The 17,188-nt window shown below is 35.8% G+C and overlaps 1 protein-coding gene across 2 annotated transcripts in view; it reads right to left on the bottom strand.

Moving 5' to 3' along the window:
• Nucleotides 1-16,472, bottom strand: part of MS3_00009020 (uncharacterized protein) — a 35,034-nt gene extending 18,562 nt beyond the window's left edge. The window contains exons 1-4 of one of the 2 annotated variants that reach the window (XM_051217360.1): nt 16,358-16,472; nt 15,130-15,264; nt 10,927-11,253; nt 1,908-2,084 (exon numbers count right to left, since the gene is read on the bottom strand). In XM_051217360.1, the coding sequence (XP_051064748.1) occupies nt 1,908-2,084; nt 10,927-11,253; nt 15,130-15,165 (540 nt within the window). In that variant the 5' untranslated portion in view covers nt 15,166-15,264; nt 16,358-16,472. Of the gene's footprint in view, nt 1-1,907; nt 11,254-15,129; nt 15,265-16,357 lie in introns of both variants that reach the window. The other variant, XM_051217359.1, reaches the window with a different exon arrangement.
• Between the last annotated feature and the right edge of the window lie 716 nt (nt 16,473-17,188).

Below are 17,188 nucleotides of genomic sequence, written 5' to 3' on the forward strand. Positions count from 1 at the left end.
ATCTAGATTGAGACAAGTTAACTTCTTTATATTGGTGGGTAGACAAATCAAGGACGTAACAACCACAAACGTCTCTATACATTTTCATCGTACCTACCGGTAGAGTATATCGAACATTCTTTTAAGAAGTAGAACTTCAAATATTTCAGTTAGTATTTTTTCAAACTTATATGTTTACGCTTTAATAATAGCAAACCTAGACACTGAAACTATGATGACTTTATCGAATATAAAGCAAATACAATTGAATTACACTTTCCTTCCACCTCTCGTCTACAAAAAAAGCGTTTAGTTCAAAATGCCGTCTAAATTGTGAACAACCCTAACGTTAAACTCAACAATCAATGACTAATGACCTCATCACATATACATGAGTAGAGGAGCATCAACAAAGTATCTGTGATAGTCTTGATGTGATCTACTTTTTTAATGGTTCAACTTCATATTTATAAAATAGGTTAAAGGAAAGTTATAAACAGTATTGTCGATCAAAGATTTGATTTATCTACCATGTACAAGATGAATTACTCTACTCTGTGCTACACAATATGTTGCTTGTCTGATAACAAAAGCAACAAAAAAAGGAACTGGATAGATCGGATTTTCAACATATGATTAAATGCCTGAAAATTGATTAATTTATACGATAAGCTGTCGTTCATATTACTTCAGAACAATGTTAAACGATAATCCATAGAAACCTGAGATAATTTACGTCATAAAATCTAAAACAAATCTGTGACATTATCTGATTTACTGTAAGGTGTTTCCTATCTTTTTAAGTATAAATTTTCGGCACAATTCATGGATATGGAAGATCCACTTAGAGAAGTTGGAAAACACTGATTCCAAATCAATGGTGTACATGGGTTCCAATATCCTGAGTAAACAAACTGTGTATGAACCTATTAATGGTCATAGGCTACCATGGGACTGTACCTCCTTACGTTGCTTCACTGCCTTGTGGACTGACGAACCGACTTATGAACCTAATTGATAATGGATTGATTAGTTATAAGAAGTATTATTCTGAAAATGATCTGGTGTGAAGATATAAGGTAACTATTAAGAATAAAATCTGTACTATGTGAATAATTTACTTTTACGGTTCTAAGAGGAACGAAACAATATGAAACAGCTTACATCAGAAATCAGACTTAAACTGACGAAAAGCAGGGAGCAATAAATATTTGTTTCATATCGGCCTGAAACTGCCTTAACAGTGTGAACAACTATAACTGTGGCTGAGATTAAATCTGCGACTTTCAGATTTCGAGGTGAGCATGTCATCGCTGAGTCAGTAAACTGTTAGTGTATATTACCATAGTGTAGTATGATGGTCATCCAACGTTACAGTTTTAATATCACAATTAAACTTCAATCTACCAGTCATGAACTTCTTCGAAGTTACCTATTAGTTGACTGAATGTGAAGATTTTTTAGATTTTTTTCATCATCAAAGACTAACTGCATCTGGAAAACCAGTGTTTAACCTATAACGTTTCGACCACTGGTCTAAATAATTTATAATCAGCCAAGGTCCAGATAACTCATTGGTATTGCCTCACACTGTGAAATTGGGTTACCCAAGTCCCCATCCTGCATAGAAGCATCATTCGCTGAGAAGTTACGAGTATGATTTGTTAATGATTGTTAGCTAGTACAAAATCTAGGTCATTGTAGGATTTCCTACTGACTAACTACCATCAACCGCCTTACACACTCGAAGTCCATCTGTAATGAAAATTATAAAAAACGAGTTAATCTCCACAAGCAAACAAATAGAAAGTAGGAGAGTTGAACAGTTTACTTAATCATTCTACAGATTGACTGGTCATAATGTGTAAACACGCACATAATAATACTACTATCACTAGTACTTTCGAATTAATGGCCTGAAAACTTACTTCTTTAGCTAAAAGTAATCGAAATCGGGCGATTAAACTTTCACCAAATAAGTAATAATTTGATGTAAACAAAAAATACCATGATAATAATCGAAACCAAGGTAAATCATGCGATCGATAAACCAAATAACCAATATTGATAATTTCATAGAAGCAAGCCAATTGAATAGCTAAAACCTATATTCATGTAGAAAAATAAATTAAAGCTAAGTATAGTATAATAACAGAATTTGTTAAATTTGTTGTACAAAACAATTGGAATATTTAATTTACAAACACTAAATATTGTGGATTTGAACCTTATCGAGAAACTACTAATTTGAACATCTAAACAATAGTTGTATCATAATTAGTCATTCAAGATGGTCACGAGTGTTGTTAGAGGTATAGGAATGGTTGCTAATTGCCCGCTACATTTACTACGTAAAGTAATTTCATCTTAAGAGACTTGAAATCTAAAGTAGGTTAGGGTTAGGAGTTAGTCTCAAGGATCTGGGAGTGCGATCATAGAGCTGAAGGAACAATTGCTTGAGGTGAGTCACACATAAACGGTCCGCATGTGAGTGGTTTTTGATCTGTTAGTTCTGTGCTTTACAGACATTACAACTACTGACAGAAATCTATTGAGCTGATGCTGGTTGTATTAGGGAAACACTTTACTGCTGTCGCATCCGGGATTACGACATAAACCTTGAAATGTACGTTTACTGCTCAGTAACCAACCTGGTTAATATGGTAAGACCTAGAAGAACAAGTTCTAGATAATATACCTTGATAAGATCATTATGACATCCAAGCAGCTACAGTCAGATCATAATGGAATGTTTTTTTATTACTTACTTACTTACTTACGCCTGTTACTCCTCGTGAAGGAGCATAGGCCGCTCACTAGCATTCTCCATCCAACCCTCTCCTGAGCAATCCTTTCCAGCTCCTTCCAGTTGTTATTCATCCTTTCCATATCTGCTTATATTTCCCGACGTAATGTGTTATTTGGTCTTCTTCTTTTCCGCCTTCCTTCAGGATCCCAAGTTAGGGCTTGACTCGTGATGCAGTTTGACGATTTGCATATTGTATGTCCTATCCGTTTCCATCGTCTTTTCCTAATTTCCTCTTCAGCTGGAAGCTGGTTTGTTCTCTCCCACAAAAGCCTGTTGTTGATGGTATCCGGCCAATGAATGTTGAGTATCTTGAGTAGACAACCATTTATAAATACTTGTACCTTCTTGATGGTGGTTGTTGTAGTTCTCCAAGTTTTAGCTCCATACAGTAGAACTGCCTTGACGTTGGTATTGAAGATTCTCACTTTGATATTGGTTGAAAGTTGTTTTGAGTTCCATATGTTCTTCAATTGTAGGAATGCTGTCCTTGCTTTTCCAATCCTCATCTTTACGTCTGCATCGGGACCTCCTTGTTCATCGATTATGCTTCCCAGGTATGTGAAGGATTCTACATCTTCCAGAGTTTCGCCATCAACAGTGATTGGACTGCTGTTCTCCGCTTTGAATTTGAGGACCTTGGCTTTCCCCCCTTGTGTATGCTGAGGCCTACTGATGCAGAGACTGCTGCTACACCGGCGAACACTAAATTTGATGTAGAAAAACCAAGCTGATCTTAACTGATTAAACCACTGAATAATACTTTTCCTATGATAAAAATGTAACATCTATGATTTGCAAACCCATGTTTGCATTTATTTTATCTTTTTAGCTTATCTGCTTATGTCTATTATAATATTAATCATGAATAACAATTTTAAATTTCCTAATATTAAAATAATCAACATATCAAACTACTAGTTATGGTGGATAGAAATTTCATAGAAATTAAACATTGAAGCAAGATTTAATGATGTCTGTCGTGTACTCTACTTACTACCGTAATGTAAGAACAAGTCAAGTTCAGATGGTATTAATTTACAGAGAACACAGATTATTTATGAAATATATACACTTATTCTTCAATCCTTCATTTGCATCTAATGTGTGTTCCGAAACACAAGCTGACTGTAGGCTGCCTTATATAGCTTCTCTTCCAGTCTCAAAAGTATCCTGAACTCGGCAGGCTTTAGGCTTCTTGAGACTCCTATCCTCGGTTAACTGTAGTAACTCCCATGCGACACTTCGCTGCATACTTCTTAGAAGCAATCTTGTAAGTAGGGTCCACCACATTAATACTTACGATTAACAAAACCCACTACTGATTGTATAATACTAAATTAGATTGAAAAGGATGGATGAAATTTCGCCTCGATTTGCTAAATAATCCTATCCAAATTGATTTCATTTAAATCCACATTGAAAACGATGATCACTTTTTAATCTGATTAGAATAGATAATGTAACAAAATCCAAACACATGAAAACAGAGACACAACAATAAACAATGGATACATCTACCATTTCATAGCCAATGTTTCTGTGATAAAATTAATCCGTCACATGATGCTATTAATAAAGCCTTATTTATTGAAATTTTTGTGTGTGTATCGAAGTTACAAAAGTAGAGATAATCACAAGTTATCTTTTCATATCATATCCGGTAACTTTTGAAGAAGAGGGGAAGAGCATAAACTTGTACACAAATGAGATAGTAATAAATAAACAGCTTCTTGAGATATGAATTCAGGAGGTCCTAAACAGTGTAGAAACGGTACGTTTGTGCACCGGTTCAAAAGCTACATTGTATCGGCACAGAGAGATAAAATTATTATGATACATACCAGAGTAATTTATATAGTAGTAACAGTGTACCAATGGTAATAGAAAATATTAGGAATACACCAGAGAGAAACAGATGTTTTCATGGAAAATAAAATATACAACAATGTTAAAACACAAGAGAGAGAGATAGCTGGCATGGTAGGACCTAAAGAAACAAGTGTTCTAACTAATATATTTCGACTGGATGATTACGATATGCAAGCCTGGCCACTAGCATAAAAGTAGCAACCATCGTTGGATGTATGATGGACCGTTTACAACCGGAAAACTCATTGAAAATCAAAAAGTACCAGATAGTTGTTCAGCCATTGATAATAATAATTCTTCGAAGTTATGTATAACAATCGACTTTGTGAAGAGGCTTCAACTTAGGATGAAAGCAACTGCAGACTGTTTCCATGATATATCAACTGAATCCATTTCATAAAATTACTTTCAATTTAAACAATCCGTAAAAACTCCCTTTCGTAAAATATTAATTGTAGTGAAAATGAGGAAATAAGTGACGATAATTTAATATAACTAATTTTTATTCATCATCCCGCACACGGGACTCGAACCTAGGTCCTTCGGTCTCGTGAGAGAACACTTAACTTCCAGACCACTGAGCTGGTATCCAACAGACAATTTAATTTAATTTTAATTTTATTATTATAAGCTTTATTCAATATTATATTATTGGTACAATATAGAATTCTCAGCACAAAGTATTTCAACAAGTTTCCGTTTCTTTCTTCTTGGTCGGTCCTCGCGATAAATACTGAGTGATCGCCAGCTAGATGTTAACAGTCCAGTAAATGAACATCTGAATAATGTACATTCTTTTCGTTGTATATTGCCAGCAACAATATTCTCTCTTTTTGAGCTTTTTGTAACTTTGACAACGAAAGGTTGTACACTTTTCAGAAACGCAGCAGAATAGGTTGTGTGATTAATAGACATAATGATATATTAAAACAAACAAAAATAGATAACTTGTTGAAATATCTAGATGGCAGGAACAGGTAGCCCAGATGCTCAAGCAGGCCGCCTTATGGTATGGTAGTCTGTCCGAATGGATGAAGGATTGAGTAAGATCATGGATCGATTAAAGTAAAACATTAACACCGTTGGATGCCGACTCAGTGGTCTAGAAAACAAGCGTTCGCGCACGAGACCGAAGGCCTTGGGTCCGAGTCCCGCATGCATGATCGTGTGTGCGCACTGTTGAGGAGTCCCATACTAAGACGAAACGACCATCCAGTGCTTCCAGGTTTTCAATAGTGTTCTAGCTTAGATCGACTAACGAATTCAACTATCGAAAAAAATACTACAATCTCCACAAATCCCCCTCATTCTGATAGTTCTTATTTATTTATTCTTATTTCATTATCGATGGTGACCTGCCTAGTTGTTTAAAAACTAAAAATGAATAGATCAAACAGGGATCAGATCACAAAATTCTATTATGTTAAAATTATTGAAGCCCCCTCCACGCATTGATAAAATAGTCTAACAGTAAGATAATAATTGATTGATTGATGGATAATTGAACTAAAAACTGATTTCCTTCAATAATCCATAATATTTTATCAGATTTATTTTGTGCTCATAGTCATTCTAGTAAATAAAACAAAATATAACTACATATCTGGTTAGTAGTCTCTCATCTTTTATTTCGATTCATTTAGGGTGGATGAAGAGGGAAGCGCCTACAGTAATGTTACAGTGTTGTGAGTAATTATTATTTGATTACACTACACATTATATCATTGAGTTCATTCATTAACTAGTAATCTAATTATTATTTTTGACAGTTGAAATTTTCTTCATATCAAATCATTTAAAACTTTCTCTATAACATACACATACACACATACACACAGCCATAGTAACAACTAATCCGCAGGGTAATTATTTAAGTACAAAATAATCGATCAAGCACAAACGACCATTTGATTGATCCAAGTTGAATATAATACAAACTTATCTCATAATTTAATAAGCGAAAAAAGGTGGATTCATACTTGACAAAGCTCGTTTAAATTTATTACTATTATTATAACAAGAATAAATTCTAGTTTAGACAAGTGTGTAATAAAGGGATGAGTTTTAAAACAAAAACAACTGATACGAATTTTCAATTAATTCTTAACCAATCGATACGGTGATAAGGAAAAAAATGGGACAACTACAAGTGTATAGTTTAAGTTATGGTAAATAATCATTTGCATCAGAAGGGGTTTTGTAAAGATTGTAGTAATTTCAATAGTTGAGATCATGATTCAATTGAAGCTAGACCACCAGGGAAAACCTAGAAGCACTGGACGGACGTTTCGTCCTATTGTGCGACTCCTCCTCCCCCTGGTACGGCAAAGAGTAAAGAGAGTCAGCTCTCCTACTGGAAATGCTCTCACATGGCCGCGTGCATACAACCACTGTCAGGGAAGTCATACTCACTGCTTTCTCGCACCACGGGTGTTGTTTACAAAATTGAGAGGACGAAAAGCGAATGGCCGGCGCTTTAACTGGGTTGGTGGACATGGAGAGTCCACATAGGGGAGTTGGAAATCCCTGATTCCAAACCATTGGTGCACATGAACTCCAGAATCCTGAGGTAACAAATGGCGTGTGAATCAATTATTGGTGACCGGCTACCATGAGACTTCATCTCCTTACGTCGCTCCACTGCCTTGTGGATCAGACCTTTAGGTCGAAGGCTCCGGGTGTGGCCTCCTAAGAAAACCATCTGCTTCGGTTCGGGCACCCGGGTAGTATCACAGCCTTCACACAAATCAAATAAGATTTGTGTGGCGCATATGTATCTGGTGCCCCCTTGTACCAATATCTATGTGTTCAAATAAAAAAATACTCCTCATTTAACAAAAGTATCAACAAAATTTATGTTGATTAAAGTCATTTACTGGTTAGTCATGTCTGTTAAATCCAACGAAAACTAAATGAATAGTAACTATCAGAATTAATTTATATATATAATTGTATAATTATTACGTAATCAGATTGTGATATATTTATATTCCTTTTATCGTGAGTTTTTGATTAACCCATTAACTACTATTCTATGATCTGCTGTTCTTCATTAGTAGCTAGTTTATTATTCACAGTCTCCCTTACAACCACTTTTTGTCTTGATCATGTATAATTGTCATTTTTCATTTTATGGTGTGATGGTCAGGTCTGTTTGTGTGTAAACTATGTATGTGTGAAATATAATATTCGTCTAGTGGAGACTAATTGCTATTATCTGGACTTAATGATCATGAAGAGAAGCCACCAGACCAAGTGCCACTAAGGACTTAGCACTGAATAAAAGCTACTAGTGCCGGTTATCATGTCATTGGTTAGATCAGATACGAAGTTATAGAAATAAATATTCTGATTGGTGGTTTTTTCATGTGATATTAGTGGGCGGCCATAAGTCAGAACAGTCTGTAAATTTCTTCCCAAAAAAACCAACGACATCTAAAGTTGTCCTCGTAAGAATAGATTATCTATCTTCTTGAAATTTTATCAGGATCCAAACAGAGCTTTGAGAATCCTCATATTATTTACGGTTAGGTTTAGAGTTTTAATCACAAACTGACATTAGCTAAAATGTTAAAAATTTCTGACTGGGGGTAAATATTGTCAAGTCATTTAAGTGTATCATAGTAATTACGGTCATGTTTTTATTTATTTACTCACCTAATGGTAGATATTTTGGAGGTTTGATTTTTACTTGGTTGTAATTTTTTTACCATTATGACTGACTATACTACACTTAACATGTCTGTAGCATGATGAAGTGGTATTTTCGTCGTAGAAAGCTACATTTTTCATGACTTTATAAATAAAACCTTAATGAATACCATGAGTAGTGGAAGGTTCGAGGATTCTTTTATTTTCGGCACTTGTGGTTTGAACGAAATAAATGAAGAAGGGGTTGCTAGGTGCTAAGTCAACATTGCGAACAAGAGTAGAGCTTATCTCGAGTCAAAATTCTCTGTACCCGTATGGATGAATGAATTCCGAGAAAACATTAAAGAGATTTTACGTGATTATCTTGTCTAGAAGACTACATGATAAATCTAGAAAACGATTTATTATACTCCGTTTACATTGATTAAGCAATTGCCAAATTAGTTACTGATTTCAGCTTGTTTTCGAAAAACTTCCAGGATCTCAAGGTTACACATGATTCCATATATATCCTTTTATAGTGAATCTTCTTCCTTACTTCCTGTCTTAAGCTTTTTTCTGGCCTCAAGATTGAAAGACTTTCATGAACCGGGAGGCAGTTAGAAAGCTGATATTTAAGAATTCAAGAACAAGACATATCCAAAGATAAATCTGGATTAATCAATTATTTAAGCATTGATAAGTTAACAGTTGAAACACTTGGCAACCAACTAGTAGGTTGGCAACTGAAGGCGGCCTGCTTGAATATCTGGGCTACCTGTTTCCTCCGATCTAGATATTTCATCAAGTTATCTGTTTTGTTGTTTGTTTTAGCACATCATTATGTCTGTTGTGCACACAATCTATTCAGGCGCGTTTATGAAAAGTTTACAACCTTTCGCTATACGGGATACAAAAAGGTACAATCAGCGACATCATTGTGGCCGGCAATATGCATTGAAACGAATGAACATTAATCAAATGTGGATTACCGAACTCCTAACATCTAACTGGTCATCATTCAAAATTTATCGTCACAATCGATCAAGGTATAAAAAAAGGAAACTTGTTGAAATACTTTATGTTGAGAATTCTATGTTGTACTAAAAATATAATGTTGAATAAAGCTTATAATAATAATAATGATAATAATAATAATAATAATTCAACTATTTCGGCTTGGACAACAGATTATCAGTATTACTAGTTCTTACACAGTGTAAAAACCTTTACACATCTGGGCAGTATCATTGATGAACACGGTGGATCTGATGTAGATGTGAAGGCGTGGATAGGCAAAGCAAGAGCAGCATATTTAAAACTGAAGCACATCTGGAACTCAAAACAACTGTCAACCAACACCAAGGTCAGGATTTTCAATACAAATGTCAAGACAGTTCTAATGTATGGGGCCGAAACCTGGAGAACTACGAAAGCTATCATCCAGAAAATACAGGTGTTTATTAACAGTTGTCTACGCAAAATACTTCAGATCCGTTGGCCGGGCACTATCAGCAACAACCTACTGTGGGAGAGAACAAACAAGATCCCAGCGGAGGAAGAAATCAGAATGAAGCACTGGAAGTGGATAGGACACACATTGAGAAAAGCACCGAACTGCGTCACAAGGCAAACCCTCACATGGAATCCTCAAGGCCAAGGGAAAAGAGGAAGACCAAAGAAGGCATTACGCCGAGAAATGGAGATAGACATGAGTAAAATGAACAAGAAATGGATGGAGCTATAAAAGAAGGCCCAGTAGAGAGTGGTTTGGAGAATGCTGGTCAGTGGCCTATGCTCCATTGGGAGTAACAGGCGTAAGTAAGTAGGTTCTTAAAAAGACAAACAATGTTACTCAAAGCCAAGTACATACATTTAAAATCGGCCAACGAAAAAAGAGAATTGATTAGTCAGTGAATCAAATGCAACCTGACACATGTGCATCGGTTCAAGTTCCCATACCATATTAGTACAGCGACATAAAATTATTTTTAAGACAAATTCCAGAATAGTAGGAATAGTAAAAGTATCAGCACTGGTAGAAAAGACTAGGTATAGAAAGAATAAAAATATATAAAGAGATTTCGCAACCGAGGTTCTAAGGGAAGATAAAGAGTAAATGCATTTTAACTATTGAGAACGATGTTTAGCCATGTCATTTAAAGTCTCTGATCATCTGTTGCGATAATCAACGTAGACCCTAACCAGGTAGTCTACACACCCATTAACATAGCTCAGTTCATTAACCAGTGAATTCAGGGACTAGTACAACATTTTGGTTTAGCTATCTCCAGCTTTATTTCAATAGTTTAATGTTGGTTTAATGGTTAAGGCGTTCGACTTTCAGTCACTATGTTTCGGACTCAAACTCTGCTCTATCTACTTGACTTTTGGCAACCAAATAGCACCATTAACATTCATACGCATGTACTTGGTTTATACATATATTATTTGGAATTCACCTACTTGGATAAAAAAAAATCCATCGCTTGTTGCAATGATAGTTTCCTCATGGATTTAATTAAGACAAAATCAACGATAAGTAATTAGTTGCTAATGCTAAGAAGTTGACAAACTCTGGTCAATCGTTTAGTGGTAACAGAAAAATAAATAAATAACTTATCATATACAACACTTACCATAAGTACTAATGCCAATGGACCCAAGTAAATAAGAAGTGTAAATCCTGAAATTAATAGTAGGCCTGTAAATAATCGTACAGTCCAATTAACCCAACGTGGTGGAAGAAATTTATTTAAGAAATTAATTATTGGCGGTACATGACTTGTACCTTGATGTAGTTTTTCAGCGGCTTCAAAATCCGGTCTAATTGGATCAATTGGTTCATCATCGTCATCATCATCGCTTGTTTGTTTCTTAGCGTTTAATACATCATCTTGTGTATCGATATTGATAGTATTAGTTGTCGAAGAAGCAGTAATAGTAGTTGGTTCTACAACATCCCCCTGATGAAGAATGGGAAAAAAAACAGAGAAACAGACAAGATAACTAAATCACAGCCCTTTAATATTACTTCCAGTTACAGACTATACTGTTAAGGTAGTGAAAACTTTACTAAAGAGCAAGGTTAGTTAGTTTTATCATAACTGATGTCGAGCCTATCATAAATGTGCGTCGATACAAGTTATCATACAATGTGATAGAACGATGGGATAAAGTCAACAAGATGAATTGCGAAAGGATCCAAATAATTACAATAATTAAGCATTGAAAGTATAACTTGAAAAGACATAAAGAAAAGCTATGAACAAAGGAATACTGAAACTCAAGGTTTGAAGAAAGATGAGTGAGATACTGTGACTGATTTCGAGCTATGTCAATCAATGACTACGAATATCAAATGGAACCCAACCAATTAGTTTGTATCAATCGACAAGGTTCAGACCAACAGTCAGTGACTTAATGGACCGAAGTTACGTTTCGAATATATTTAAGAAAGAACGAATTCAAAATATCATTATTAACTGATAACCTATTTCATGCAAACATCTACAAATCTTTATTATTTCAAAGACTTTAATGTATGAAGCTTATAGTAACCTTATACGCTCTGAACAATGGCCAGAAATTTAACAGACAGTTGTGATTTCTTACTCCAAACACTAATAAACGTTTTTCAAACAACTTTCATTTAAATCAACATAACAAGTCAGAGCAAGATGTGAGGTGGGAAATGAATCACATAACGACTAAATTGAGTCATTTGCTCCAGGTTAGTAATACTGCTATAAAAGTACTTATATCTCTTCAAAAATATGTTCAAGTTTGCTTACTTGGTGATTCCATTGTATGACAATAATTTTTGGAAGACAGTTATCACTAAGTACGAAATGTAGAGTCTGATGTTAGGTTTCAGTCTTTTAGGCTGAGTAATTTGTGACTTCAAAATTATTGTATTTAAGAAAATATAGAAGGTACAAGTGTGAGAAGGATTGCCACTAAGTGAGGGACCTAAAAGAGGAACTGATACAGGTGTTGTTCTGACCATCTTGAAGTGTAACATTAGAACTCAAGGAAAAACTGCTTGGAATCGGTCATACATGGCCTTTACATAAGTACTTGGCACGTTAGTTCTGCACTTTAAAGAACTTACTACTGGCAACGAAAATCCATGAGGCAAGATGAGGTGTGCTATTTTGAAGACCAACCTTCGGCTGTGGAGAGACATTATCTGTGCGAATGCTAGTTGCACAAGCAGGACACCTTACACCCGCCATACTACCATACAGTTAGGAGTACAAGTTTGCTCTCGGAAGTCAGGTTTGAGACTTTTAGTCGTACTGCTCAGCAATCAGTCTAACTGCCACGGTAGGACCTAGAAAAACGAATGCTTCAGTCAGTGCAGCACGACTAAGCAATAGTGACAGACAGTCCCAAGCATCACGTCAAGGCTGCAGCAACAGTTGGGATGTAATTATTTAGGAATACTCATCATGAACTAATAATGTTAATCTTGTAATAGGCTTCAAAACAAATCGATAGATGTACGACACCAGATGATATTACCAATATTTCTATAAATAATTCGTTACATTTAGATTGTCAATGTGAACGATTAATGGTGTGCAGAGGTTGATATAAGTGGCAAGTAACATTGTCTTTAGGCAAACCCCTAATGAAAAAACCGTGTTTTTTATTTTGCACAATCAGATGACATTCGAATTATTGAAAATTCCCATGACAGAAGCAGCTCAAACATTCGCTGGATATGATGACGGTGACCATTAGAAAAAACTCCAGTAAACTAAGATAATTTAGGGAAGAAACTTTCTTTTTCGACTATGTTACTTACTATAGCTATGAATTCATATTTCTAGCTAACTTGCAAACACATGCCTATAATAGAATAGGTAGATATTGGATCATTTAAACGTGATCACAAGTGCCTTCAAGTATCAGAAACGATTTTGTATTGGTCTAAGGGGTACTTCGGAGCGACAAAATGGAAAGTATCCTGTATTTCTAGTGGGAGAAAAAGTAATGATTAAAACTAAATCATTTTTGACACTTAGTACAATCTATACTAATTTGAGAACAGGATTTTATGTACAATTATGATCATATAGTCAGTCAGTAACAACGTAGAACTTTGTACGTACGTACATCAGTTCAAGTTGCCACACCACATTAGCACAGAGATGCAGTGGTCGACTCAAATCCCGTAGTGCTGGATGTAGTAAAATTATAAGCTGTAATCAGAAAATGTTATAATCCAGTGAAATAAATTTGGAAAGAGAAAAAAGAACGGGACATGGAGAATTCAGAAGATTAGAATTCGGGAGAACACAAAGAGTGGATGCACCTAAGCCATTGCAAACCATTTTGAGCCATGCCATTCAGGGTCTCTAACCATCGGTTCCAATCATCTCGTGGTCGCCAACCAGGTAGTCCAGACCTACCAATATGACTCAGTCCATTTGTCAGTGACTTCATGGACTTGTGCCATGTTTTGGTCTGGCCACCCCTAGCTTTCTTCCAACCTACTCTTATACCACTGAACATAGCACGTCGAGGCAGTCGGTTGTTGGGCATACGTAACACGTGTCCCAGCAATCTCAACTGATGAAATTTCACTACTTCACCAATGGATTTGCCATCCTTACCTAGTACCCGTTTCCTAACAACTACATTACTTACTCGATGGTCCCATGATATACGAGCAATATTTCGAAGATACCTATGATCAAATATTAGTAACCTACGAATATCCTCTACTCTTACCGGCCATGTTTTACTGCCATAAAGTAAGACGGAACGAACTACTGCGCAGTAAACACGTCCTTTGGTTGATAGACGGATATCTCGCCTACGCCATAAATGACGCAAGTTGGTAAAAGCTAGTCTAACCTTCTGTATCCGGGCTGAGACTTCGTCACACACTAGACCACAAGGGCTGATGAGACTTCCAAGATAAGTGAGGCGGTCGACACACTCAACTACTTCACTCCCTATCACTAGTTCGGGTGTCAATGCAACCCAATCCTGAAGCAACATTTTTCATTTCGAGGGGGAGAATCGCATCCCGAACATGCTTGTATTGTTGTTTAGAGTGGTCAGAAGACTCTGCATTTTATCAGCGTCTTCACCAAATAGAACTATGTCACCGGCATATTCCAAGTCAACTAGTGACAATGTTTTATTATGCTTGATTTAAAAAATATGGGACAAAAATGGCTTATTTATTTGTTTATTTTTTTGCACACACAAACATTGTTACAAGGGGGCACCAAATAGATATGCATCACACAATAAAAGTGAGGCCAGTAGCAATTATCACTGATTTGTGTGAGGGCTGTGATACTGCCCGGGTGCTCAGAGCGAAACAGGTGGTTTTCCTGGGATTCCACACCCGGAGCCTTTGACCTGACGGTCCGATTTACAAGGCAAAGGAGCAACATAAGGAGATAGTCCGATGGTAGCCAGTGACTAATAATAGATTCATACGCCATTCGTCCCCTCAGGAACCTGGAGCCCATGAGCATCATTGGTTTGGATAATAAGAAACCCATATTCAATATAGTAATTTAACAATCTTATACACTAAACTCCGTAATGTTACAGAGACCAAAGAGAATAGCCTCCAAACCCTGAGTATATCAGAAAATGTCTGACCTAAACACGTACTTAGCATAAAGTTACCTAGATGATTAACTTTAATGCATAACATAAATAGTAATGAACATTAGTCTTGATCCCCCGCACTATTTCACAGACAATAATAAAACCTAGCAAATTTTATGGGCAAAAGTACATCGTACAGTAAGTTTATGTTTACGAAGTTGTAAATATATCGTTAATACTTATATCCAGATGGAACTTACTGTTCTTTGTCGTACAACTTGATCGTCGTCACCCATTTTATAACCAGAAGTGTATCAGTAACAACGGTTAAAATCCGAATTGGGAATGGTACCCAAACAGAATAATATATGCTGCAAACAGCTGTGAGAAAGGATCTGAAAAAGAAATGGAGATATCTTAAAGCGCATAAAACAATCAAGAACATCAGTGGAATGAAAAATTAAATGAAAATGTTTGCACCCATTAATACAAGTTTTTATCCTATTTGAAAATGGTATACTCCAGAAATCACAAAAGCCCGATCTCTACTAAAGGTAAAAGTTTAAAATAAACTGTCAAGTTGTACAGTCAGCTATATTGAAAGTAGAAACTAGGACAAATGTGAGTTGACTCAGGTTATTATATCACATCAACGCGAGATGAAGATAACACGAGCTATAAACTTAGTGGCAATAATGAAAACCAAGAATTAGTCTTGAGAGCATAGTTTAAAGAGATAGATTAGAAACGTAAGTATGACAGGGTACTGAGACCCAAGATCGATAAAAGATAAAGAGTAAATGCATGGGACGAATTTAAGCAGTGTTAAGCAGTCTCTAACTATTATTAAGCCTAATTCTATGGTGTTTAACATACTTCTGAACGAAGACTAATCGCATTAATCATATCGGTCTTAGTTATCACCGGTAGTTAAGGCGCAACAAACTGATGACATAATTTTGATATGGCTTGAAGGATGAACGAGTAATTGTGGAAGACACTGAATTTGCCACCATGCAGAGTTGATTAAAAGAACTTACAGAAATACCATAACAATGAAAATATGCACCCATGTAATAATTTTTACACACTTATTCAGTACTGAGGAATGCCAAAAGCTGACTAAATTGACATACTGTTTTAAATAAAGGCAATCTCAAGCTGTATTCCGTTTAACTACCTACCTATGAGACATATAACCAGATAAAAAACAACATGCACAGATCGAACTGACATACTACTGTAAAATAACTTAAACCGACCAACAACAAGCTTGTAATAACGATGTGAGTGACAGAAAAATTGATGAATAGTGATATTAATTAGTCGAGAGTTGTATATTTTATTTTGACCTCATAATGATTTAATACAAGTTATTTTCGTTTGATGCAAGATGATTTTAGAGTATTGCTGTAGTACTTGACATTCAAATATTAAATGTTTTAACTTTGGCCAGAACTGTAGCAAATAAAAACTAATTGCGCTTACCAGTATTAAAACATAGGCTCAACTACTTATTTCTCTCACGGCTGTCGCACAATCCTGCACTAACATTTAAATACAACTGTGCAACTTGAGAACCTAACAACAAACGTCAAGGTCAGCAAGAACAAAATGATTATATAGCCAATACCAGTGATATATTGAAACAACTTCTAACGTAATATTACTTACAAATAGATGTTGTCCCACCACTACTCTATTAAACTCGAAACATATAATTGCGTTTCCTTCATTATATAGGCGATTTTTATCTGAAAGTAAAGCTCTACAAACAGTTCTTGGGATACCGATGGACACAAACACGGGTAAAGAAGAAGAGTTGCAAAAGTGGTCAGCAACAACAACCCGTAGAAAAATCCTTGCTAAAAAACTCCAACTGAAATGAAAAATAAGCACTTTATACACTACGTTCCGTGTTCAAGGGTCCTCATCCAGAAGAATCATGAAGCCCCATGGTGAGAGCGGATATTCTTCAGAAGTCATGAGACAAATGTCCGTTCTAACAATCAGAACAACAATCATTATGCGTACATGGAACGTTCGCACAATGTGGGAGATTAGGAGGACCAGTCAAATAATTACAGCAATAAGAAAACACAACATGAAGATGCACGGAATATATGAAATCCATTCAACACAAGCTCGATTGGAACGGTTAAATTTTGGAGGGACGTTGTTGTATTCTGGTCATGAAAAAATAAAATACTTACACACGGAGTGAGAGTTGCACTGATTTTCTCCAAAGAGGCACGAAGAAATCTTGCAGCATGGGAATCTCAAGAGAGTGTAGTGATTCACATTTCTCACGAGAACACG

This window comes from Schistosoma haematobium, chromosome 5 (genome assembly GCF_000699445.3).
Source record: "Schistosoma haematobium chromosome 5, whole genome shotgun sequence".
Taxonomy (NCBI): domain Eukaryota; kingdom Metazoa; phylum Platyhelminthes; class Trematoda; order Strigeidida; family Schistosomatidae; genus Schistosoma; species Schistosoma haematobium.